At 48.8% G+C, this 27,852-nt stretch overlaps 1 protein-coding gene across 1 annotated transcript in view; it reads left to right on the top strand.

The window, feature by feature from the left end:
- LOC147700554 (C-type lectin domain family 12 member A-like) overlaps positions 1–27,852 on the top strand; it is a 70,177-nt gene that overhangs the window by 22,994 nt on the left and 19,331 nt on the right. The window contains exon 5 of the mRNA XM_086928450.1: positions 21,638–21,738. Within this exon, the coding sequence (XP_086784576.1) occupies positions 21,638–21,738 (101 nt within the window). The remainder of the gene's footprint in view (positions 1–21,637; positions 21,739–27,852) is intronic.

Raw genomic sequence — 27,852 nt, 5'->3', positions numbered from 1 at the left:
GGTCCCTATGTAATTCTGCTAGGTATCCAACCAAAGGGGGGTCGATGCCCATGGCCAGAAGGATCCTCCACAGCTTTGCCCTGTTAACCAGGTGAAATGCTGATGAGAGGTCCATTAAGGCCATGTACAGGGAACCCCCCTTGGCGATTACGTATTTATTTAAAATTAGTTCTAGATTTAGGCACTGATCTAAAGTTCCTCTTTTGGCTCTGAAGCCATATTGTGCGTTTGATAGAACGCCCTTCCCTTCTAAGAGCTGGGTCAGTCTTCCTAAAAAGACTCTCCCCAGGATTTTAACGCTTGAATCTATGAGAGAAATTGGCCTATAACAGGCCGGATCTGTCCTCTGTCCTTTTTTAAAGATCGGTACTATCGTGGACTTGGCCCAGCTAATAGGAAAAATGAGGTCCCTAGTAGCATTAAAAATATTTGTGAGAATATTGGTACTAAGTTCGGGAGCACTCTTAAAGAAATCTGCAGGGACCCCATCGGGCTCCGGTGCCTTTTTATGGAGTGTATCGTTAATTGCCTTCTTAACCTCCTCTAGGCTAAAGGGAGAGATGGTGGTTGTTAGTTGTGTGAGTGACATCTCACGGTCTGGGGTGGTATCGGAACAACTATAGATGTTACTAAAATGTGTCACCCACTGATCATCTGGTATAATACAATCTGCTCTCTGATTGTCTTGTCCCGCAAAATATGGGTGGTTTATAATTGCCCAAAATTTGGCGCTATCTCGTTGTGTTTCGGGCAATAATAAATCACTCCAGGCCTCATTTTTTATCTCAAGTTTCCTCACCCTGATAGCGTGATTGTATTGTTTCCTCAGTAACGGTATCTGCTCTTTATCTCTAGGTTTGTTTTTTAGAGCCTTTAGGAGGATTGAGTGAGCCTTAGAACAATCTGAGTCAAACCATCTGGGGCCCCTGGTCCTATTTGGCTTTGTCTTTACGGTCAGGTCTGAGTTGACCTGACGGCAGATGGCGTTGAAAGCCTCAATCATGGTGGCACCAGAGTTCTTATTATCCAGACAAATAGCAACCTCCCCCTCAACTTTAGCCAGAGTTTCCTGCAAAAAGGTGATTGGGGTTACTTGGTCCCATTTCAGTCTCCGATTCTGATCTTTTGGGACTAATTCTGTGGCACATGAGGCATCAATCTTCCTTTTTCCCAAGACTCCCTGAGATATAATCTCTAAAATCACAGGGTTGTGATCACTAAAAACTGTAGTTTCTACCTTATAATTAATAACTTCAGGCAGAATACTAGAAGATAAAAAGATATAATCTATAATTGTGCCTGTGTCATTGCCCACATATGTCGGTAACCTCGGGCCTGTAGGACAACTACATGATTCATAAAGGTTAAAAGTAGCTAAGAGCAATTCCAAGGCCTGTCCACGTGATGTATGTTCGAAATGCGGTGGAGAGGAATGGGGGGAACATTCCTCATATTCCACATGGCAATCCGCATGGCAAGGATGGATGTTAAAGTCTCCCATGAGGATCACCTCGTACCCATAAGCGCTATTCTCACTGTGGGTGGACAGGAATTCCTCTAATGTTACCAAATGCTCGTTTGGGGTTTGACTGACAGGGGAATTTTAAAAGTTAACAAATAATATGGGATAGGAGTTTGATGTAGTTAGTTCAACCTCTAAGCAATTTGTTGAGTTAGATTTAATATGCCTTGGCTTTCCTTGAATATCTAATGAAATGTATATAGCCAAGCCCCCCTTTGCCCTTCCTGCCTTACTAGAGTCTGCAGGTACAAAAAAATGGGAAAAACTGTCCAGAACCAGACTGTCTGACGTTTCCCATGTTTCTTGAAAGGCAAGAACGTCATAGGATTTTATTATATCCAGCCAGTTCTTATCATTAAATTTGGCTCTGAGACCAGCGATGTTCCAGCTCATAATTCTACAGGCCCTAATACCTACAGAGTTCTGAACTAATGGATTGAGAGCAGGCTGAGGGTCCTCACCTTTACTATCTTGTCTTGGGGAGAGTCAATCGTTTTGATCCATGAAGGATAACGGGGCATAGCGGTTGAACAATTGAAGGGGTTGTGCAACGGGATTATACTGTGCTGGATGATAATGGTGAGCTGCTATATTGTGCCTTGGGTCCTGATCCCATCTGAAGTTCAAGTCCCAATTACTATCCCACCCTGGGGCAGGAGTCATTGGATAAGTAACGTTCTGCTGTTCGCCGTAGAAAAACTTTAAAGTTAAGGGAACAACAGTACCCCGTCTGCGTTGGGGGGGGAATAGGTTAGCAAGAATGTTGGGAAGGACATCATTAGTTGAAAAACTCACTGCCACACAATCCCCTTTAAATTTTTTAGGCCGGTTTCCCAACCAGGGGACCCTAGTTACTGACTTAATTACACTTGCCAGATGGTGCTTTCCCCCTGGTGCTAGCCGTGTGTTACTGGTCAACCAGTGTAAGGCCTTGCTACAAAGAGAAGTGGGGCTTTCCACTGTTCCCCCTTCCAGTGGAGGGACATTTGCTAAGACTAAAACCACAGGTGTGGCTTCTACTATAAATTGTAGAGGGTCTGTTGAGTGTGTTTGTACTGGGGGGATATTTACCAAAGAGGTTATGTCTGTTGGAATATTGACTGATAAGGAACCCTCATTGTTAACAGTCAGCGTTGATGGGTGAGATGTTAAATTCTCCTCAGGCAATTGATTTCCTACACTTTCACTTACAACATCTCCAGCAACATTTCCCCCTATGTTGTTACTCAGATGTTTGACTATTGTAGTTATGTTTTCTACCCCGCCAGCAACCAAAGTATGAAGTCCACCCAACTTCTTAACCTCCGCTTGCAGTTTGTCAATTTTTGATATTAGAGGTTTGATGATAGTGTTGATTTTTAACTCAAGGAAATCGCAATTTTTTCAAAAAAGGCATCCTAAAGAGTTGGATTTGATGTGTCCTCAACACTAATCACTTGCTTAAGTTTTGGGGTAATAGCCCTCTTCCGTCTTGCCCCTGAACGTAACCCCACCCGCTTTGGTGGATTTTTAGTGCAAAGTCGTCTTGGCCTGGTGTCATGCCCTGTGGGGGACTGCTCGTCCGCTGAGGCACGAATCTGTTTCTCTTGATCAAGTTCAATGTCAGTGTCTGTGTTACCCTCGGCCTCTTCATTAGATCCCTCAGGGGCCGGGGTAGCGTTAACAGATGTATCAGTAAATCCTTGGGGAATAGGGCCGCTAGTAGTAGCCACACAGTGAGCTTCTTGCAATATAGTGTCATCAATCAAAATAGATGCGGAAGGAGACAGACATCGTAGATCAGGGGATTGGCTCAACCCCAGAGACTCTCTTCTCTGCATGTTTATCTTTTTAACAGTCTGCACCAGATAATTGTTAATGGTGTTTGACTGAACTTCCTCAAGTTTCTTGGGCATGATTAGCAGAATCCACACAAGATCAGTATTGAGCAGACAAAAAGGCAGTTAAAACCGCAAGGCTTACTTGAATATTGGGTCTTGCAGAGTTTTCCTGCAGCGTTTCTGGCCCAGCCCAGCCTCTTCTGGCCGTAGAGGGCCCGCCCTTTGCCCGGGCTTCGCTCCGGGCGTCCCGCAAAGCGGGTTTCTGCGCCGCTTAAGTGCGCCTCCTGGCGCCCTCGCGTTGTCAGAAAGCGCGCCGCCACGTGGGCTGCCGGGAATTGTAGTCCCGGAGCGGGGGCGCGTGTAGTCAGCTGTTGGTTGACTCTTGGCGGTGGCGGCGTGCTTCAAGGTTCCTGGCTGCCTTGAAATGACTCCTGGCGGTGGCGGCGTTTGTCAGGTAAGTGCAGGTTGGTCTCCCCCGCTCCGCCGGTTTCTGCGCCGCTTAAGTGCGCCTCCTGGCGCCCTCGCGTTGTCAGAAAGCGCGCCGCCACGTGGGCTGCCGGGAATTGTAGTCCCGGAGCGGCGGCGCGTGTAGTCAGCAGTTGGTTGACTCTTGGCGGTGGCGGCGTGCTTCAAGGTTCCTGGCTGCCTTGAAATGACTCCTGGCGGTGGCGGCGTGGATAAAACACCTCCCTGCAGCACTTCTGGGCGTTGAGGCTTGAACACCCTCCAAGAGCCTCCACTGAGGAGTGAGATTGTAAATATGGACTCCTTTCACGCATTATTCTGCATGAAACGGGCATTCAGTGTGTGTGGCGGTGGGTGTTCCCACGCAACTTCCATGGAACCTGTCACATTCCCAGATTTACAAAGTGTCCTAAACCTGGGAATGCATCCGAATCCTACGCGTCCAAAGAGTGGGGCAACAAGGAGAAATACTTTTATTTCTCCTCGTTTTTTCTGAGCGTGCTGCATTCTGCAGCATGCATAGAAAGAGGAAAATTCCATTAATGATTGTTTTTGTGCAGGAAGGTACCCAGGATAGTGATCTGTAATGAGAAGTGTCAGGAAGCATTTGAGGAACTGAACAAGGAAGTATGCATATAACAAATGGGGGTGCGCAGCACTCAAAGACCAGTAAGCCAGAGTAGATGAAAAAAGTCACTTCTTTATTAGAAATCAATTCACTTTAAGAACATTCCATTTCATTCATCAGCCAACGCGTTTCGCTCCCATACGGGGAGCTTCCTCAGGGCGATAATAGTATAAATTAGCCAAATGCTAGTCACGTTGTATTTTTATTCAAAATGCCAGAACTCGTTGTTCCACAGTGTCCCTGACGCCGTATCCGTACTGCTCGTAATTATGCGATATGGAACATCCACTTCAATCAATTTAAAGAAATGAGTCCAATGGTAGTCAGATCAGCAGTCCTTAAGTTGCTGCTTTCAGGTTGTCGCCGCCACAAAAATGGATAAACCAAAAAGGTTGAAGAATGGAAAGTGTGTCCAATCAATTCGGCAAGTGTGGGTACAGCTAAAAATAACCCATATCTGTGATCGTCACTCTATCAGTCCGAGGTAGGAGATCAGAGCAGTCCGTACTAGCAATTGCGTTTAAAATGCGCAAAAAGCAAAGAGAACCAATATCTATAACAGGTTCATACAGTCCCTCCCACACGGCTACTGCCAATCAAAGCTGCCACGTGTATTGCATTGTGGCCAGTACATTCTGTAATCTTAAAGTCCGTGAGAATGTAGACTGCCGATTTCCGATGCACTGCACCCAAACAGAACTAGAGCCAGTCTTTCATAGAGAAGATCCAGTGACTTTTATTAGTAGGAGATTACTACCAACAGAACAGAACTGGCCGGCTGTTGAGAAAGGGTGCTTTGCAGTAGAGTGGGCCTTGTGTACCTTTACCTTTGCATGTTTGGCACTAGGTTCTAGTGCAAATGGATCATAAGCCATTGAAGTAGTTGATGGCAATGAAGGAAGAGAATCCCAAATTGTAGAGACTTCGCCAACTTGAAAGGGCTTAAAAAGATCCTGTGGATACTTCCCTTTCCTGCTCACAGAACAGTCATCTAAGCCTTGATATTATCAAGGTTGGATTACTGTAACATCTTGATTTTAGGAACAGATAAGACTGTGATAAAGCGCCTACAGGTGGTTCTGAACTCTGTTGTCTGGCTCTGCAAACACTCCTCTGCTTCCAGTCTCCTTTGCCACCTGATCTGGCTCCCAATCAATAGGCAAATACATTTTAAAGTACTCAGATTTCTGTATAAAATCAGCACACTCTTGGGACCCAGGCACCTGCAAAAATTGAGGGTTCTCTATCACTCTTCCGGCACTTTGCGCTTGAGCAATCGACTGCTTTTCTCATTCCCTATAAATAAACGCATAGGTGCCCGCTCTTTCTCTTTTCTCTGCCCTAGGCTACGGAACTCCATCCACAAGTCTTTTTGTCCACCTGTGGCAAGGAACTGAAGACTTGGCTGTTTTAGATCTCCTCAATAATCTGTTCTTCCTGTCCTCCAAGAGCTGGAAAACCCCCAGGAGTAGCTATGGCCTATACAAGAATGCAATACAAAATAATAATATTAGAAATGGTCGATTTTGTTGCAAGAGTTAGACTTTGTAGTGGAGTGGAGCTAATGGACTCTCCTATTTAGTTTTACTGATCTGATCTGACAACCTGACTTCTCCAGGTTAGCTGTTGGTTTGGGATACCCTGACCTGGGAGAGGCATGATAAGTGACGTGAACTGCTACCCTGAATGCCCAGCTGCAACAATAGCTGGATCCCTGGTGCTGCTTTATGCTCATGGGTGAACGCAAATCATCAGTGTGCAGCATGATCTAGGCCTGTCTCACAGACTGCACTCTTTCTTATACCGCTGGGCTTCCCCATAGCGTGTCTGCGAGTGTGCACTGTGCGTGTGCACTGAGATGTAGGCCTCTCAGGGTGCAGTAGACAGGAACCTGGGTGATTGATTTGCTTGTGAACACAGAGATATGTGCAGTACATGGAAGCCTGTGGGTTCAATATTGGAAGCCCAGGATCTTCTGGAGAGGCATTTTGAGGCATCCCCCCAGATAGATTTGTGGATTGTACACTAATGAGAGCTGGTTGGACACACACTGGAGAAAGAAAGAGCCAGGCTCTTCAGTACACTTCAAAAGGGCTCTTTGATCCTGAAAGAAGTCACTAGTCAGAGGGCCTGGGCACAACTCAAGAAGGTGATGGGGCGGATAAGAGAATCAAAGAGTAGGACTCAGACCCTATGGTAACCTTACGTTAGATGTATACCAGTGATCCTGACATTCAGCACGAGTCCCTCCCATGGCCTGTGTTGTGAGGAATGGTTTGCTACTCCTGTGACAGACTGCTTATTTGGTGAAAGGACATAGGAATGAACACTTCAAAGGATGCAGCCTCCAACCTGAACTCCAAAAACTGAAACACTAAATCTATCTGGAAATAGATTGTAAAAAGTCAGGCTTGGAGCACTCAAGTTCTCAGCCATCAAGGAGCCAGCTGTGGCTGTACCTCGACATAGAGAAACTCAGCAAGAGTTCTGCCAAGTGTGACCAGGTCTGGGGATCAAGGTCCGCCGGTCTCACAGCTGGGTGAATGTTAGACTTAGCATCTTTTGGCGTGTATCCCCAAAGAGCTTTTGCTTTCCGCCTTCCCGGTTTTTACTCTGTTTTTGCTGGCGTATCGTTTCTCTGCACTTTGAGCACTGCTGATCAGTGGTAAAGCGCAAGTGCTCCTGTGGTGTAGTATGTTATGGATTGGTGTTTACATGATTGGCTGTTTGGTTTTCTTGTCAGCCCCTAGTGAAGTGCACGGAGTGTGCCAGGGCCTGGGAACCAAATGCTACGTGTGGGCCTGCAGCACGGATTGTGCCACCCAGTGAGTAGCCTTAAAAAGGTAACTCAGACCTGCCATTGCAGAGTCTGCGCGCAGTTTATAACTGTCATGTCGGCTTGACGCATGCACACACTGGCTAGTTCCTAACCTTCCCTATTCGTACATGTCAGGCACCCCTGAGGTAGGCCCAAAGTACCCCTGAGGGCAGGGTGCGGTGTATGTGAAAGGTAGGACATGCCCTGGTGTGTGTGGCATGTCCTGATAGTGAATTACAGCCCATATTGTTTTTTCACTATTGCAAGGCTACCTGTTCCTCATAGGACAGAATGCGAAGTTTGTTCATAACATCTTAAAAACATAACTAGCCCTGGGAACTAGGTGGTAAAATACAATTTAGTATGCCTGAATTCAGAATCTAACAATGCATCTTTTAGTAAAGGTGATTTTTACATTCTGTGTTTAAAAATACCACTTTTAGGAAGTAGGTATTTTCTTGCTCAGTCATCCCATGTGCCTCTGCTGGATTGCGGAGTGCCTGTCTGGGTTTTGGACGACAGATGGGAAACAAGGGTGGCTCCCGATACTCTAGGTAGGTCAGGAAAGGGCTGAATAGACCTAGGCTACGATGGGGGAAGAGGGAGGAGATTTCCTTGCACCTCAAAGGGCCTGTTCTGCCTCTGACAATGCCGGTTCCACCCCCTGCCTGGAAATCACACCAGAGAAGGCAGAGCTGGTTCTAGCTGGGCATAGACACCCTCTGTCTAGAGAATCAAAGGATTTGTGCATACAAATACTGGGTCCCAGACCCCTGAACTTTAGAACTCTTTTGGATCAAGAAGACTGCGAAGAAGAAGAGCTGGAGAAGCTGTGAGGAGGGACTACCACTTTGCTGTGTGCTTTCCTGTGTTAGCCGACAGTGGCTGCATCTGTCTTGGGCAGTGAAAGGACTGGACTGAACTTTTTGCAATCTACTTTTATGAGTTTCTCCAAGGGCTTGAGGTAGAGCTTGTCCCCTGTTCAAAAAGTCTCAGGAACAGCAATTACTTCAAGCTCTTCTGCCCTCAGCACAGGGGACTGTGTGTTTTGTGCTGTGACAGAAGAAAAGCAACTTGACGATGTCTACGATGCTGCTGCCGACTCCGTGTCCTGAAGGCACCGCAAAGGGCACCACTGCAACGCCGCACTGCGACCCTGCTCTCACTGATGACGCCTGCTGATGCCCACCAAGCCGCTGCTCGCACCACGACCTGTGGGCACTGCACTCTGCACCGCCTCGCTTCACGCTGAAGCCTGGGCATGGCATAGAGCACCGCCGCACTGTGACCCCGGTCTCACCGACGACGCCTTCTGACTCCACCACTGAACCGTTGCTCGCACCGCGACCTGTGGGCAACGCACTCTGCACCGCCTCGCTTCACGACGATCCCTTGGCCACCCCAATGCCGCCGCTCCACGCCAAAATAGAGTCGCTGCTTGCACCATGGTTTGAGGGCACGGCTCTGAAGTTACACGATGCACCGCCCTCATCCCACACCGCAGCCTTGGCCTACCGAGGCCAGCACCATCGACTCCCGTTCATCGGCCGACAACAGCGCTTCAGCAACGACAAAGCTGCTGCTTGCACCGTTACCTGCCAGCATCGTGATGAGCTCCCCCTTCACCTCGCACTGTGACCCTGGTCTTACTGACTATGCCATCTGACGCCGCCACCGGGCCGCTGTTCGCACCGCTGCCTGAGGGAACCACACGCTGCACTTCGCAACGCAACACCCGATGCCAGTGCTACTGATCCCAACGGAAAGGAGCACGACCTGCAACGTGAGTTACTTCAAGAGCCTCGGCGACCTGCATCTCTAACAGGTACTGTTTGCGGGTTTTCCCGACACCGTAGCTGGTCCGCGATGCAGCGACCAGCTGGAACTGTTTGGATTTGTTTTCTCACAATGCCGTTATAGCTCCGGGCGGAGCTATTGACATCAAGTACTGTAGTGTGGATTCTTCTGATTTTTGGTCTTGTATATAAAGATAGTGGCTATTTTTCTAAACTGGTGTGCTGTCCTTTTGTAGTGTTTACACTGTATTACTGTCGGTGATGTGCAAATGCTTACACATTGCCTCTAAGATAAGCCTGACTGCTCGTGCCAAGCTACCAAGTGGGTGAGCAGGGGTTATTTTAGGAGTGTAACTTCCTTATCCTGACTAGGAAGAAGGGTCCTTACTTGGACAAAGGTGCAAGCCCTTGCCAACTAGAGAACCCCATTTCTAACATTGGTTTGCACTTGACTTACAGTGATTGGTGTGAACCACTACCATATCGCAGACCATTAAGTGCCACATACTAGTCCTTTTTCTTTTTGGCCTATTTTTTGATCTTGCCAGTTTGAACTTGCTACTTCGTCATGCCGGAATCAAGAGCATCATCCGTTGCATCCCTGGAAATTGCCTTTGAGGAGGATAGGTTGGAACTCTACAATGTGAGGAAATTGAAATCCATCTGCAAGAGCCTAAAAGTCCAAGTCAGAGGCCTCACAAGGAAGAACGAGCTACAAAAGGCACCGAGAGCCTGGGTAGCAGCTGTGAGAAGTTGGCCCGATATGCAACGTTCGCTATTCTAGCGACCGCTATGTATCATTCCAACGACCCTTATGGTGTTTGGTTGTAAGTCAACCTATAGACCAGCTATCCTAGTAGCGTGGATACGAGCAGTCTAAGGCTAAAGACTCGAGAGGGCGCGTTAAGCCAGCTGTTTACCACACATGTACCCCTTGAACACCAAGTGAAAGGACACCACACAAGTGTTATGAAAATAAACAGGATATTTATTAAGAATCACAACAGCCCTGTACTCTTTATGAGGACAGGGTACTAAGCACAAACCAAATCTCTTAGGAAAATACTTCAAGTGCACAATTAAAACAAGTGTCCGAGGACACGGAAAGTTTAAGGTCTCGGGCGGACCCGATAAGGCAAGTCGGAAGCGAAGGACTCGGGACCCTAGAGTAAAGAGGCTATGCAGGCACCGAAATGCCGAGTTACCTAGCCACGAGGGCTGCGGCTGCACAAGTCTTACAGGCGTCGGGGTCTTCGCTGACGAGCCAGGAGCCGGAAGAAAAGGAGTTGCTGGCCGGCGACCAGTGATGAATAGTTCGTAGAGATCCAAGCCTGGATCAGAGATTGATGATACCTGAAAGCAGAGGGGACCAAGTTCGTACTACTAGCCAGTAGTCAGAGGGTACCAGGAAGGCACCGGTTGGCCGTCACCTCGACCAGGTGAGTGGGCGACGCTAGGCTCTGCAGTCTCACGGACCAGGAGGCGTTGTCGGCGACCACGGTGGAGGTGCGAGCTGTCCCACGAAGGATGATGCTGTCGGCGTCGCTGGGCCCAGGAAGGGGCAACAAGCCTTGGCAAATCTCAGGGCCACGTGGTGGGCCTAAGATGGCGTCTTGAGTGGACCAGGAGGGTCCGGGGTGCTTCTCGCAAGGATGGAAGCAAGGGCCAGTCTGGAGCAACCAGACCAGCAGTGATGATTCTCGGATGTCGTCACAGAAGGGCACAAGCCAGCGGCTAGTGACCAGACAACGTGCTGAGCAGCGAGCAGAAGGGCCCCACGCAGATCGTGGAGATGCTGGGAGACTGCACTTCGGTGCTGGAGCGGCTCAGGGTCGGGGCTTCTCGGACCCCAGAGCACTCACCAGGGAATTGCTTCGATGGTCGTGCTGGTTAAGAGCGTGCAGGTTCTGATGATGGCCGGTCCCTCGAGGTCTCGTCGCACCCACAGATCACAGCTGAGCTGATGACGTGGGTAGAGGTCAGAGGTGCCAGGGAAGCCGGTTCTCGTCGAGCTGGGCCGTCGGATCCTTGAGGAAGGACTTGCAGCAAACCGCAGAGTTCTTAGATGGTGCCCGCTGATGCAGGGTGACTACTCCTTAGTCACAAGGGAGAAATCTTGAGAAGAGTCTCGAAGTCCTTTCGTAGAAAGTATTCTTGATTCAAAGATGATCTAATTTGGAAGGGTCCCCGCTCCGGTCTTTATCCTAAAGAAAGGGGTGGGTACATGACTAGGTCCTGCCCTAAGGGTGGGACCAGGAAGGGGGGTAGTTACACCCCTCTCCCCTGCCGGACTTTCCCCAGGCCAGGGCTGGCGCCCCTGGAACTGGTTCTGACCGGCAGATGCGTAGTGAGCACCGGGGTGCCACTCCACAGTCACCTTCTCGCAAAAGCCCTACCTACCCAGAATACACAAACCCTGTCTGGGACGGTGCGAACACCGCCCTCGACAGGAAACCCTTTGTCCAAGCGCTCCTCGCTGGAAGGACTCCCAGCAGCAGGAGGTCAGACTCGTGTCTGTGGTGGCAGCATCCATTTTGTGGAGCTGAGGCTTTCGTTAACTTTAACCGGGGTTCACAGTTACGTACATGTCGTGTCCCTCTAGAAGGGCGGAATGCTAACCTCGTCACCGGGGTTGGTGAGAGGGCAGCATCCCGATTCGTATGACACCTTACTCGACATGTCTTGATAACGCGACACCGAAGTTACCGATGTGGTACGTGTTATCATGGAACAGCCATTGGGTCCTTTATCCGCAAGCTGCAACCGGGCTCGGCTCGGGCCAGAGCACAGTTCACACGAGCCCACGCACTCTGCCTTCAGGATTGTCAAGGCCTGCCATAGGAGTGACTGATAGGAACTCGGGTGTCCATTGTGTGGTTAGATATAGGGCTACTATATCTAAAGCAAAGGGTGATTACACGACTTCGCCCCAGCTGTCATGCAGCCAGTTGTGTCAAATTTAGGAGGCCAGCCAGGGGTGGCATAATACATGCTGCAGCCCCTGGCGGCCCTGGGTACACCTACGCCCTGAGTTACAGGGTCTGATAAGGTGGCCCAGTACCAATTGGTAAATGCACCTAGGGTACATCTCGTAATTTAGAAAGAGAACAGCCAGGCTGTGGGTCTGATTAGCAGGCCCACAGCCAGAGAAAGTCGTAAACCAGTGAAACAAAAGCAAAAAATCTGGGTGATCATAGGATTGCAGACCCTACTCTCCTACATGACCCCCCCCCAAACGTCGGAACAATAAGCTAACCTTGACCAGGTGAGTCTTCTTGTTCTAAGTGGAAATATCTGGAGAGCCCATCGGCATTGCCATGATCAGTACCAGGTCTATGTTCCACTGTAAAGTCCATCCCCTGTAGGGAAATGGACCACCTAAGCAGTTTGGGGTTTTCACCCTTCATCTGATTTAGCCACAAGAGGGGCTTATGGTCGGTCTGAATCTTGAAGTGAGTGCCAAACAAGTATGGCCTCAGCTTCTTCAGGGCCCAAACCACAGCAAAGGCCTCCCTCTCAATAGCTGACCAATTCTTCTCTCTAGGGGTCAGCCTTCTGCTTATAAAAGCAATGGGCTGGTCTTGACCATCAAAATTCAGTTGAGAAAGTACAGCTCCCACACCCAACTCAGAAGCGTCTGTTTGGACAATGAATGGTTTGGAGTAGTCTGGACTCTTGAGGATAGGCGCCGTGCACATGGCCTGCTTTAGGTCATCGAATGCTTTTTGACAGCTCGCTGTCCACTGAACCTTTTTTGGCATTTTCTTACTTGTCAGTTCATTTAATGGTGTCACGATGGAACCATAGTTCCTGACAAACTTTCGGTAGTATCCAGTCAGGCCCAAGAAAGCTCGAACCTGAGTCTGGGTGGTTGGAGGAGCCCAGTCCCTGATTGACTGTATTTTGCTCTCCAGCGGCTGAACCTGGCCTCCACCTACAAGGTGGCCCAGGTATACAACCTGTGTCTGCCCTATCTGGCACTTGGTGGCCTTGATAGTGAGGCCTGCTGCTTGCAGAGCCTCCAACGCTTTCCGCAGGTGGACCAGGTGATCCTCCCAGGTGGAGCTAAAGACAGCAATATCGTCTAGATACACCGCACAGAAGTCATCCAGCCCAGTAAGGACTTGATTCACCAACCTTTGGAAGGTGGCAGGTGCATTTTTCAGACCAAAGGGCATTACCACAAACTGATAATGCCCACCAGGGGTTGAAAATGCGGTTTTAGGCTTGGCGTCCTCAGCTAACCTGATTTGCCAATACCCAGCTGTCAGGTCAAACGTACTTAAGTAGTTGGCCGAAGCCAATCTATCGATAAGCTCGTCTGCCCTTGGTATTGGGTGGGCGTCAGTCTTAGTGACTGCATTGAGACCCCTGTAGTCTACGCAAAACCTCATCTCTCTCTTACCACCCTGGGTGTGAGGCTTCGGCACTAGAACTACGGGACTAGCCCAAGGGCTATCCGAGGGTTCAATGACTCCCAGCTCCAACATTTTCTGCACTTCATTCTTGATGCAGTCTCTAACGTGATCAGGCTGCCGGTAGATTTTACTCTTTACGGGCAAGCTGTCACCAGTGTCAACCTCATGGGTGCACCAATCGGTCTGACTGGGTGTTAGAGAAAACATATGTCTGAACGACTGAAGAACCTGTTTACAGTCGCTCTGTTGATGTTCGGAGAGGCTGCCGCAAAAGACAACACCATCTACCGATCCATCGTCAGGATTCTGAGTGAGCAGGTCGGGGAGAGGGTCACTCTCCTCCTCCTGTCCCTCATCTAGGGCCATGAGCAAACTCATGTCCTTCCTGTCGACATATGCTTTGAGCCTGTTGACATGAAGCACCCTGTGGGGGCTCCGGGGAGTTCCCAGGTCGACCGGGTAGGTGACCTCTCCCTTTTTCTCCAGGATGGTGTAGGGCCCGGACCATTTGTCCTTGAGTGCTGCTGGGGCCACTGGCTCCAACACCCACACCTTCTGTCCGGGCTGGTAAACAGTCAAGACAGCCTTTTGGTCATGCCAAGCTTTTTGGAGTTCTTGGCTGGCCTTAAGGTTTTCAGATGCCTTCTCCATGTATTCAGCCATCCGCGAGCGGAGGCCAAGCACATAGTCCACTATGTTGGCTGCAGGCTTTTTGAGAGGTCTCTCCCATCCTTCCTTCACCAAACACAGGGGTCCTCTTACAGGATGTCCGTACAAAAGTTCAAAAGGGCTGTAGCCAACCCCCTTCTGTGGGACTTCTCTGTAGGCGAACAAGAGGCAGGGGATCAGGACGTCCCATCTACGCCGAAGCTTTTCCGGTAGTCCATGAATCATCCCTTTTAGGGTCCTGTTGAATCTCTCAACAAGCCCATTGCATTGTGGATGATAGGGTGTAGTGAACTTGTAGTTGACACCACATTCCTTCCACATAGCAGTTAAGTAGCTCGACATAAAGTTTGCACCTCTGTCGGAGACGACCTCCTTAGGGAAACCCACTCTGGAGAATACTCCAACTAGGGCTCTTGCCACAACAGGTGCTGTAGTGGTCCTAAGGGGAATAGCTTCAGGATACCTGGTGGCATGATCCACTACCACCAGTATAAACTTGTGCCCTGATGCTGTTGGTGGTTCCATGGGACCGACGATGTCAATCCCCACCCGTTCAAAGGGCACCCCCACCACAGGCATTGGTATAAGGGGGGCCTTTGTCGTGCCACCTGACTTACCACTGGCTTGGCAAGTGACACAGGAGCGGCAAAACTCCTTGGTATCTTCGTTCATGTGAGGCCAGTGAAAGTGCGAGACAAGCCTGTCCCACGTCTTCGTCTGGCCTAAGTGTCCTGCTAAGGGAATCTCATGGGCCAAGGTAAGTAGGAAACCACGCTGAGACAAGGGTACAACCAGCCTCCTGGTCATGCCAGGCTTGGGGTCTCTTGACTCAGTGTACAGGAGTCCATCTTCCCAGTATACCTTGTGGGTACCTGTGGCGTTCCCAGCAGCCTCAGCAGCAGCCTGCTGTCTGAGGGGTTCAAGAGAAGGGCAGTCTAACTGGTCCTTCCCCAGGTCTTCCCTTGAGGGTCCCCCTGAACCCAAGAATTCAACTTGATCAAGTTCGAACTCTCTAGGCTCAGTTTCCCTCAATTCCTGTAGGTCAGCCTCCTCTGAGACTTGATCCTCGACCTGGGGCAAGGGGGAAGGCGCAGCCTTAACCCTACTGCTCTTTTTCTTGGGAGGTGTCTGGTCCGTTGTTCCAGGATCCAGCACCTGTTCAGTGGGGCATTTCCTGACCTGTGACCTGGTCACAGCGAACACATGTGCTGGCAAACCTAACATTTCCATGTGAGTCCGGTGCTCCACTTCTGACCATTGTGATGACTCCAAATCATTGCCCAACAAACAATCCACTGGGAGGTCTGGACTAACTACAACCTTCTTTTGGCCAGTTACCCCTCCCCAGGAGAAAGCTACAATTGCCATACTGTGATTGGTAGTGACATTGCTTGCATTGGTCACCAGGAATTCTGTACCTGGCATGATCTGTCCAGGGTCCACGAAGTTAGGCGTCACCATGGTGACGCTGGCACAAGTGTCCCTATAGGCCTGAGCCATCTTTCCATTTATGAAAGGCGTCTGTCGGTATTTGCCCAAAGTATTGGGGCTTACGTCAGGGGACACGTCCACGTCCCCTGTACTGACAAGGACAGCCTGAGTGAGTGTGCCAACTAAGTTGTCACGCCCCTCAGAACCCAGGGTTAACCCTACTAAACCCTTGGGAGGCGCACTACCACTGCTGACTGTACTAGGGGGCACAGGTGCCTTAGGGGCTGCAGTGGCAGGAGTCTGCCCTCCTCCTTTCTTGGTGCACTCACTAAACCAGTGAGATTTACTTTTGCAGTACTGGCACCATCTTTTGGATTGGCCTTCTTTCTTCTTTTGGGGAGCCTGACCCCCACCCTCTTTGGGTTGTTGGGGACCTGTCGAAGACTTCTGGTCATTTTGTTCCCCCTTAGAATCTTTACCCTTCTGGTCTTCTTTCTTCTGACCACCTTGATTCTGGCCCTGGTTCTGTTTAACTCTCGTACGAACCCATCTGTCTGCCTTCTTTCCCAATTCTTGGGGAGAGGTCAGATCCGAGTCGACAAGATGCTGATGCAACAACTGGTTCTGACAATTGTTTAAAATTTGTTCTCTCATCATCAAATTATACAATCCTTTGTAATCAGTAACCTTACTGCCCAGCAACCAGCCCTCAAAAGCCTTAGTGGCACAATCGACAAAATCAGACCAATCTTGAGACTGCGTTTTCTGGGTATCCCTGAACAGCACCCTGTACTGCTCAGTGGTTAGGCCGAACCCTTCAACGAGTGTATTTTTCAAGACTTGGTAATCGTTAGCATCCTCCACCCTTGTGGTGAGGAGCTTGTCTCTTCCTTTTCCTTCGAAGGAGAGCCACAAGATAGCTGCCCACTGACTCTGGGGAACACCCTGCACAGTGCAGGCCCTCTCCAACGCAGTAATCCATTTGTGGATGAGGTCCCCTTGTTTAAAGGGGGGCACTATCTTCCCAAGGTGTTTCGTATCGAAACTCTTTTCCCTATTACTAGGTACATTGCTGCCACCAGTGGGGACTACCCCACTTAACTGTTGCTCTCTAGCAAAGGCAAGCCTTTCTTTGGCCAGGGCAAGTTCTTCCCTTTCGATCCTCAGATTAGCTGCCCTTTCCTTAGCTTCGTACACTCTCCTCTGAGGGGACGTCATCCCTCTTTGAGAAGAGTTGTGAGAGCCATTGGTTTGAAGGGATCTGCCAGAGCCTCTTGACAGAGATCTGGCTCGTCCATTCCCAATGTTAAGCGGACCTGACAGTAGTGCCGGGGGTCCCCCAGTACCACTATCATGTTTGCTTAAGTTGGACCGTGTTAGTCTGACGACTTCTACCTGTCCCTTATCTGCCTCATCCCCAGAGGGATCCTCATCCTCATCATCCTCTGCATCTTCGTTCTCAGTTGCGAGGTGGATGAGGTCAGGATCGTCTCTGGTTCCCTCGAGGGGAGGCATGTCTCCTTCTGGATTAGAAGAGCTGGGACGGGTCTCAGCTTTTCTGGCATCATAAGTCTCCAAGAGACCAATCAGAAAGGACGTTGTGGGGTTAGACCCCTGCTTGATCTTCCTGGAGTGACACACTTGTCTTAACTCCTTGAAGCTCAGCACAGTATATCTCGAAGGGATGACCTGTGGAGGGTCAACTGACACAAGGGGAGACTCAGAGTTTCCTCCTTTGTCCGACATACTGTTTCTAGTGTGGTGTAAGTGATGCACCTACCTACACTATGTGTTTACCTACTTTTCCCTTGCTAAGAGTTGCAGCCAAGGTGTGCTAAGCCTTGAGGAGCTGCAACAGCTGGTTCAGTAGAACTCAGAGTATTCTAAGCTTTAGTTATATGTACTAACAGTACTTATGTGATCTTTCAACAAGATATTCTTAGGATACGTGTGGTAAAACAACAGCAAGCTCAAATCCCAACCGCTGCTCACCAATGTGAGAAGTTGGCCCGATATGCAACGTTCGCTATTCTAGCGACCGCTATGTATCGTTCCAACGACCCTTATGGTGTTTGGTTGTAAGTCAACCTATAGACCAGCTATCCTAGTAGCGTGGATACGAGCAGTCTAAGGCTAAAGACTCGAGAGGGCGCGTTAAGCCAGCTGTTTACCACACATGTACCCCTTGAACACCAAGTGAAAGGACACCACACAAGTGTTATGAAAATAAACAGGATATTTATTAAGAATCACAACAGCCCTGTACTCTTTATGAGGACAGGGTACTAAGCACAAACCAAATCTCTTAGGAAAATACTTCAAGTGCACAATTAAAACAAGTGTCCGAGGACACGGAAAGTTTAAGGTCTCGGGCGGACCCGATAAGGCAAGTCGGAAGCGAAGGACTCGGGACCCTAGAGTAAAGAGGCTATGCAGGCACCGAAATGCCGAGTTACCTAGCCACGAGGGCTGCGGCTGCACAAGTCTTACAGGCGTCGGGGTCTTCGCTGACGAGCCAGGAGCCGGAAGAAAAGGAGTTGCTGGCCGGCGACCAGTGATGAATAGTTCGTAGAGATCCAAGCCTGGATCAGAGATTGATGATACCTGAAAGCAGAGGGGACCAAGTTCGTACTACTAGCCAGTAGTCAGAGGGTACCAGGAAGGCACCGGTTGGCCGTCACCTCGACCAGGTGAGTGGGCGACGCTAGGCTCTGCAGTCTCACGGACCAGGAGGCGTTGTCGGCGACCACGGTGGAGGTGCGAGCTGTCCCACGAAGGATGATGCTGTCGGCGTCGCTGGGCCCAGGAAGGGGCAACAAGCCTTGGCAAATCTCAGGGCCACGTGGTGGGCCTAAGATGGCGTCTTGAGTGGACCAGGAGGGTCCGGGGTGCTTCTCGCAAGGATGGAAGCAAGGGCCAGTCTGGAGCAACCAGACCAGCAGTGATGATTCTCGGATGTCGTCACAGAAGGGCACAAGCCAGCGGCTAGTGACCAGACAACGTGCTGAGCAGCGAGCAGAAGGGCCCCACGCAGATCGTGGAGATGCTGGGAGACTGCACTTCGGTGCTGGAGCGGCTCAGGGTCGGGGCTTCTCAGACCCCAGAGCACTCACCAGGGAATTGCTTCGATGGTCGTGCTGGTTAAGAGCGTGCAGGTTCTGATGATGGCCGGTCCCTCGAGGTCTCGTCGCACCCACAGATCACAGCTGAGCTGATGACGTGGGTAGAGGTCAGAGGTGCCAGGGAAGCCGGTTCTCGTCGAGCTGGGCCGTCGGATCCTTGAGGAAGGACTTGCAGCAAACCGCAGAGTTCTTAGATGGTGCCCGCTGATGCAGGGTGACTACTCCTTAGTCACAAGGGAGAAATCTTGAGAAGAGTCTCGAAGTCCTTTCGTAGAAAGTATTCTTGATTCAAAGATGATCTAATTTGGAAGGGTCCCCACTCCGGTCTTTATCCTAAAGAAAGGGGTGGGTACATGACTAGGTCCTGCCCTAAGGGTGGGACCAGGAAGGGGGGTAGTTACACCCCTCTCCCCTGCCGGACTTTCCCCAGGCCAGGGCTGGCGCCCCTGGAACTGGTTCTGACCGGCAGATGCGTAGTGAGCACCGGGGTGCCACTCCGCAGTCACCTTCTCGCAAAAGCCCTACCTACCCAGAATACACAAACCCTGTCTGGGACGGTGCGAACACCGCCCTCGACAGGAAACCCTTTGTCCAAGCGCTCCTCGCTGGAAGGACTCCCAGCAGCAGGAGGTCAGACTCGTGTCTGTGGTGGCAGCATCCATTTTGTGGAGCTGAGGCTTTCGTTAACTTTAACCGGGGTTCACAGTTACGTACATGTCGTGTCCCTCTAGAAGGGCGGAATGCTAACCTCGTCACCGGGGTTGGTGAGAGGGCAGCATCCCGATTCGTATGACACCTTACTCGACATGTCTTGATAACGCGACACCGAAGTTACCGATGTGGTACGCGTTATCATGGAACAGCCATTGGGTCCTTTATCCGCAAGCTGCAACCGGGCTCGGCTCGGGCCAGAGCACAGTTCACACGAGCCCACGCACTCTGCCTTCAGGATTGTCAAGGCCTGCCATAGGAGTGACTGATAGGAACTCGGGTGTCCATTGTGTGGTTAGATATAGGGCTACTATATCTAAAGCAAAGGGTGATTACACGACTTCGCCCCAGCTGTCATGCAGCCAGTTGTGTCAAATTTAGGAGGCCAGCCAGGGGTGGCATAATACATGCTGCAGCCCCTGGCGGCCCTGGGTACACCTACGCCCTGAGTTACAGGGTCTGATAAGGTGGCCCAGTACCAATTGGTAAATGCACCTAGGGTACATCTCGTAATTTAGAAAGAGAACAGCCAGGCTGTGGGTCTGATTAGCAGGCCCACAGCCAGAGAAAGTCGTAAACCAGTGAAACAAAAGCAAAAAATCTGGGTGATCATAGGATTGAGGACCCTACTCTCCTACAGCAGCCTGAGAGGCAAGTGGGCAATCTGGCATTCTCAGTGGAGAGGCGGAGGGGCCTATTCCTAGGGCGGATGTGCTTTTGGCATGGGGGAACCCTTCAGACCAGCCAGCAGTAGCCTGTCTCCAGAGGAGCTGGAGGACAGGTGGGAAGCAATGAAGTTCGAGTTGGAAAAACTCAGGATGAAAAGTGAGAGGAAAAACAAAAGAATAACCATTGAGGAAAGGAAGATGATGTCAGACCATGAGCGAGGTCTGGAAGGGAGGAGTAGGCCCGGCGCAGATGGTGGCAGCAGCTCGTCAAGAGAGGCAGACAGAACTGTGCACCTCCCTAAGAATGTGGGCAACAAATTCAAGAAGGGGGATGACATACAAAGGTGGTTTCAGGGGTACGAGGCAGCAATCCACATGAATGGGGTCCCTGAGGGGAATTGGGGAGCAGGATTGTGGCCTCTGTTCCCTGAAGAAATAGCTTTGAGTAAGGGGTATCACCTCGCCTATCCAGACATGAAGGACGCCCTCCTCACTAAGTATGGTCTTACTTCTGAAAAGTACTGGGATCAGTTCAGGTCCTGTAAGAAGTCTGATGCCAACACTTGGTTGGAATGTGTGGATGTGTTTTGCCAGTCACTGGATGGCTGGGTGAAGGGTAGTAATGTGACAGATTATCAGGGGCTCTACAATGTGATTGCATGGGAGCACTTCTCCAGTCAATGTTTTGTAGATCTGCACCAGCACCTAATTGATAGTAAGCTGACTGACCTTAGGAAGCTTGCTATGGAGGGGGACTGCTGGGTGAGTACAAGGTTCCGCAAGAAAGCATTTGGGGGAGACTCCGCCAAAGGTGGGCAGGGTCCCCAGCAGAAAAGTGGGGGAGACAAGGATAAAGCAAAGGAGTTCTCTAAAGGGCCCCAAACTAAAACCCAGGGTAAAGGTTCCCTACCCCCCGGAGTTAAGAATCAAGGGGTCTCGTCAGGAATTCCTGCTGAGACCGGTCCCCGCAAATGTTTTGCATGTGACCAGGTGGGGCACATGAAGGGGGATACCAGGTGCTCCAACGGGGCACAGCCACCCACTGGTGGGCAGTCCAAGGTGTTGGCTAATGTAGCGCTTAGGGAGGAGGAGGAGGAGTACCCACAGGAGGGTGGGGACCCCACAGAAATGACCCTCGTCTCACTAGGGGACAGTGACATGGACCCAGGTGCCCCCTAACACAAAGAAATACAGCACCTGGGTAGGTGTGTTGATTCTGTAAGATCTATGAAGGGTGTCCAACACCATTGAACATGGTCTCTTCCCACAACAGCTGTGTGACTACTTTATGAAGGACGCAGCGCTCCAGTGGATTAGGAGGTCCACATTAATGTGGTCCTTTGTCAGAATGATTAAACTCTCCTGAGGATATTCAAATGTACCCTAAGATATACTTTAGAAGGGATGTGCAAAATTCTTTAAAAAACTAAGAGACTGTCAGTGGTCCAGAACCTGTGATGACAGACACATAGGCACTCATTATTATATGCATGTGAAAAAACATAGACACCCATGTTGCATTTACATACAATCTCTCTCCTCTCTCTGTTATTTGTATATTTGTTTTAGGAATTCGTGGTTAATCAGCTGGCCACTGCTCCTTTCTGGATTGGTCTGCGAAACGAAAATGGCACCTGGAGATGGACGACTGGAAACAACTTTACAGATAAGTATGTATCAGCTTTCTAAACGTCATTCCTTTACAGTCTGTTATGTAAATTCCTGCTGGTATGACGTGCGTAGTGGTAGTCAGTGATAATATATTTATCTATGCAACACTACTGGTCACTAAACCCCCACTACCCCTTAGCATGGAGGAATCATAAAATTAAGAGTTATTGCAGAGAGGGTTTTTATACATCATTTGTTGTAAATACCTTGGGGCCTATTCACAAAGTGGATTTTGTAGTACATTTAGTAATATGGCAATAGTAACACTAAAGTACTACAAAATGCTAATCACGGCCTGTGAGTGTGAGTCTAGCTCGACCTCATCTGTCGTTTCTATGGAGAGATCCTCAGGCATGTAAGTTTACTATTACTTTCTATTAAACAGGAGGGGCTTAGGGATGAGTAGGGAAGGGTTAGGGGGGGGACATGCACCCAGCCTCAAAAGAGTAAACCCATTGCTATTCACAAGCTGCAATTCTAAAGTTACTGCAGACAAGAAGGGTCCTAAAACAGCAGTAAATTACTCCAGTGCAGAGCTAAAGCAGGTCCAACACCGCACATGGCCAATCACTGGTACTGCAACACCCTCCCATAGAAAGTAATGACAGCAGGGACTTAAAATAAAATCCATGAGGGCCATAGTGGGAAGACTGCTCCTCCAATGGTGCTCATTACTCTTCAAATCCATAGTCCAACATGATGAACGTCTGTGATCTCGAGGCTCGATTAAAGCAATACTGTCCACAAAGAACACAGGAAATTCAATTCACATGTCAGTCTTAGATAAATACATGTCAAGGAGACATGTGACATTATGTGCCCAGACATTTGCACTCCCTTTAAAAGTGTTGATCACTGTGTGTGAAATAAATATGGGCTCAATGAAACAGTATTCCACTTACCTTTAGGGTTGAGTGAGAGCTATTTAAATGGGACTGGTTGTGTGTACAAAGTTTAGAAATCTTGCTGGACAGACCAAGTACATGTAATGCAATATGCAAATTAAGCCAGACCTTTGAGTTAAAGAGTGATGTTAGCCAGAAATGAGGTGATAAAAGATTAGAAATTGTGCTGAAATGCCAGCACCCACCAATTCTTGCCTGGACGCCGCTACCTTGCAGCTTGGTGCAATGACAGCAAGAGGGGGAGTGTGGGGGAGGGAGGTTAATCAATGTCATTGATTACAGAAGAAGCAGTAGGTGCCGTGTAGTAGATGGGTTTCTGGTGGAGCAGGTATTCACCCAAGACAGGCAGCAATTTAACCCATGACATCCAGTCAAATGCTTTTTATGCATTGAGAGTCACCCTAAAGCCTCAGCTTCCCCAACTCACCCACCATTGACATTAAACTGCATGTTTAGGCCATGGCTTGTTCATCCATTCACAATGAAGCTTTCCTAATCACGGTGTACACATCTGGGCATGACAAGCGGAATCCTGGTAAGGACGAATGTTGCAAACTTTTTACAGTACGCTGTGATTAGCAAATAGTACCAACCTTGCCTCAGACTTTCATGAGGTTTGCAAGGACAATGATTCTAGCCTCCATCTTGATAGCCGGGAGGAGACGGGAGTCTAATTATATTGTAGTAACCTAAGGACACCTGAAAACCTTCTACGCCCTCTGTGGCAGGTGATTCTCAGGAGGTAAACTCTCTGATCACCCCCGTTATCTTGTCAACTGGCAAACGCCTGTTCGGATCGGCATCATCCTTAAGACACCCTTTATCATATTCAGTCTGAATAATCATGTTTCTGCTTCTTTGGTGCAGGTTTGTATTCTGCTCTTGTATCCTTCAGTAAACCTCCATGACATGATATGTAACCTCAACAACACCCTGCCTCGCCTGTCTCTGAGTTATTGCATGATTTCCAAAGAAGACAATCTCTCTGCCAGCTGCTAGGTGAAGCTTACTTTTTAGAGTTTTAATGTCACCCAATTTACATTTGTTTTCGGAGTCTTCATAACGGGACCTTTGATGTTTTAGCTCTTCTTGAATCTTTTCTAGATCCCCCCTGCAAGACTTCAGTACACCGCCCTGTACTGATAAATGAATCCCGCAGTGCTTGATGTGGATAAGGTTAAGTGCTGGGCAAAAGGCTTTGCTCAGAAGCCTGCACCCGGTGCTGTTGAATGCCAGGGGGGCTGAACTCCAAAGCTGCTTAGTCTTGATTCCACCTCACGCCTCTTTCATCCACCACCAGAGACTCCCTGTCTCTGTATCTCACTCTTTCAGGTTCTTTTTTATCCCCAATATCATTCTTGGTCTCTTTTTTCCATTCCCCCCACCTGTGTTTTTCTATCTCTCACTTTGGGTCAAAGTCTTATGAGGTTACATAAGTGCCCGGTGCCCCACCTGCAACCACCACCTCACATTAAGCATTGAACGCCAGGAACACAGACTGGAAATGTTAAACACCGTTGATCAGCATGCCAGTGCTGCTAGTGGCCCAGTGAATGCAAATACTTAAAAGTACAAGCAGGGAACACTTTTCACCAGTTCCTTCATTACATACCCCTGGATATCTGATGAAGAATGGCCTAATGGTAATCACTGCAGCTACCCAAAGCTAAGCATCCAGGGGTGAGGGTCCCACTCAATCTTTTCAGCACACTGGTTAATTGTCAACAATGTGATAACTCAGTCAAGAGGCAGCAGCCTAAACAAACCACTGCAGTCTTTCAGGGTGTTACCTTCTCAATTTCTTCAACTTTGCCTATATAAAGGTGAGCTATTACTGTCTCTAGAAAGATGACATCATGTTTTTTTTTTTTTGTCCTCATTGTGCATCACTTATAGTAAGGGTTTATCGGGGTTACCCCTTTTTTCCCTTTAAAAGTAATCTGTACCTATCACCATATGTGGACCTTATGGGAAAAAATTTGGGGGCTCCCTTACTTCCCATTACTATTGTAGAAGGTTTTAATTCTGGGTGGGTTGAGCTAGCCATCATGGCTACTCTAATAGGCCTTCAATCCTATTATGTGTTGCTTGCACTTAATCATAGGACGTACTTATAAGGAAGAGGAGACCAGGAGAAAGAACAGAATAAAAACCATCAGACATTCTTAACTTATATACCTCGAAAGTGATTTTCCCACAGTTCCCAGAAAGTGAATTTTTTTGAAAAAGGTTTCTTTTTTTTATCTAAGTTATAAGTTCTTAGCACTGAAGATAGCCACTCCTCATGAAGCGGAGCTATTGGTATGATCCATTTTACACATATCTCTCTTCTGGCTAATAAGATTAAAAGAAACACCAGACTCTCTTCCCGTTTTGTTAATCTGTTTGCTGATGTAGACCCGGAAACTCCAAAAAAGACCACCTCTATACTCCCTGTTAGCTGTTTTCCCAAAACCTCTTCTATGGTCTTACCCACCGCCTTCCAGAAGTCCTCGAGATGGGGGCACTGCCAAAACATGTGCAGGTCATTGGCCTTTGGTAAGCCGCATTTTGGACAGGATTTCACTGTAGATCCGCTGAATTTTGACAGTTTTTCCGGCGTCCAATAAGCCCTGTGGGTTGTATATAAGTGGTTTCTTTTTAAAGCAGCAGAAGTTACTATTGACCAGCATTTGCTCATAGATATTTGCCATAAGAGGTTTGTATCCAGCGTTGGCAGATCTTTCCCCCAAATTTTCTCCGGAATCCAAAATTCTTCCTCCCCTGATGTTATGAGGGCCCAGTACCAGAATGATATCTCTTTCTTGAAGGGCTTCTCCAACATTTTACTTTCTAGGGTTGTATTGCCTGTTCTGGTTTCTTTCACTGATTTTGCCCAACTTGAGAGTTGATAATATTTAAACTTAGCTAGAGAAAGGTTTGTGATTTCATTTAATGTTTCCCAGTCTAAGATTTTATTCTGGTATAGAATTTGCCCACATACTACTACTCCTGCTGTTTTTAGGGGGAGCGACAAAGAATATTTAAGACACTCCGGAGTACTAGGTGAGTCCCAAATAGGGGTTTTATTGCTATGAAGAGGGATATTCACAGTAGACCTGATGCAATACCATATTTTGCAGCTGCTCTTAGAGTCTTCAGCTTAACTATTTTGAAAAATTTTGGGTGACCGAATTTAAAGAGGAAGTGACTGGTGTTATTTGTCATTATTTGCATATATAATGGATAATTTTCATATGCATCTAACAAGATTCTGTTATTTTTAAATTGAAAAGCTCTACAATATTCTAAAATGTCTGGGGTTGCTAATCCTCCCTGGTTTTTTCTTCTCCTTATTTTAGTCCAAGCTATTCTGGGTTTTTTCGATGACCAAATGAAACTTGATAACTCTCCCTGGATTTTCTTAATAGACTCTCTGTTGAACTCAAGCGGGATAGCTCCGAAGATAAACGTAAACTTCGGTAGGACTGACATTTTAAGGATGTTTGATTTACCCAATATAGACAACGGCAGACTACTCCATACTTGCAGCAATCTTTTTACTTCAACCTGGACTCTATGAAAATTAATCTGTGGAACTTTATCTATATCTTTAACTACGTCTATACCCAGGTATCTAATTTTTTCTTTGTTATATGGGCTCAAGAAGACCTTGTTCCAAGTCATAGTCTCTGTTTTAGATTTGTCGATTTGATAACCCGAGATTTTCCCAAAGTTAATTAGAGTCTATTCTGCTGCTTCAAGAGCTTCTTGAAGATGAGATGTAAATATCATTAGGTCGTCTGCATATAATGCTACTTTTTTATGCCAGCCTTGATGTGAAAAGGGGCAATGGCTAGATGGTTTCTAAGACACACTGCTGCTGGTTCCATATATAAGTTGAATAACAGCGGGGATAGGGGACATCCCTGGCGAGTACCTCTTTGTATTAAGAATTGATCCGTTAGCTCCTCATTAATTAGAATTCTGGCCTTCGGAGTATTGTAGATGTTTTTAACCATATTCAAGATGTTGGTCCCTAGGTCAAATTTTTTTAATACTTCTCTCAGGTAGAACCAATTGACTCTATCAAATGCTTTTGCTGCATCGATAGTGATTATAGAGAGGGGCAGCTTCTCGCAGATAGCAATGTCTATAGCTCCAATGAGCTCGTGAGTTAAATCATGTAAATTTCTACCTGTCACAAAGCCTTTTCGATTAGAGTCAATTAGGGAACCGATCACACAACCAAGTCTTTTTGCCATTATTTGGGTAAAGATTTTGTAGTCGCAATTTAAGATAGATATAGGACGATAGGATTCGCATTTCTTAGAGTCCTTACCCGGTTTTAGGAGGATAGAAATCGTTGCGCCATTCCAAGAGTCAGGAGGATTTTGGTTTTCAAGAAAAACTTTGTTAAAGAGAGTAGTAAGGGGGATGACAAGAGAGTCTTTTAAATTAATATAAATCTCATTTGGAAGGGCGTCCGGACCAGCGGCCTTACCTCTTTTTAGGTTTCTAATAACTTGCTCAACTTCTAGATTTGGGGGCGTGGCCAGGAGCCAGCGAAGATGGCCGCCTAGTCGCCGAGCTCCGCCAGGACGACTGTTGTGCCCGTAAAATCCATTAGCCTGATCCTTGCTGGTGCGCCCGAAATCTAGCGCACCGGCTCCGTCAGGAGTAGCGCTACCGTTCTGGGCTTGGAGCAGAGTCTGAGATCCGAACAGGGCCGAAACGCCGCTGCATCGCCCAAGGCGGCTGCCCCGAGACCGCGCCTGGAGCCTGGAGCCGGCGCCGCCAAAATTGAGACCCCGGCTTGCGGCCTGCCTCGCGGCCTTGCAGGGACCAGTTTCACCACTCCGTGAGAGGGCGGCGCCGGGCTGAATGGACGTGGTGCCCTGTGCCTGCTGGGACTAAGTGGTGGAGGACCCGAGTGGCTGCTCAGCGGATGCGGACCTGTGAAGCGGCCGACGCACCGAGAGCCGAGCCAGTGTGGACCCCCTGATGCCGCGTCGCCTGCGGCCGGCGCCCAGACAGAGATAGGCGTCCCGGCTGCTGCGGGAGCGTGGCGCAGCCCTTAAACGCCGATTGGAGGAGCGAATCATTGCAACCCCTAAGCACCACCGGGGGACATCCTAAGGAGTGCTTGCTTGGGTGCGAGGCCTGTTCCTGTGGCTAGCGGCGCAGGCCCGACTGGTGAGTGGCTGCATACTTGCCGGGGGACCCATC

This window comes from Lissotriton vulgaris, chromosome 7, assembly GCF_964263255.1.
Source record: "Lissotriton vulgaris chromosome 7, aLisVul1.2, whole genome shotgun sequence".
In the NCBI taxonomy this organism is placed as follows: Eukaryota; Metazoa; Chordata; class Amphibia; order Caudata; family Salamandridae; genus Lissotriton; species Lissotriton vulgaris.
This window is presented reverse-complemented; position numbering and strand designations above follow the sequence as displayed.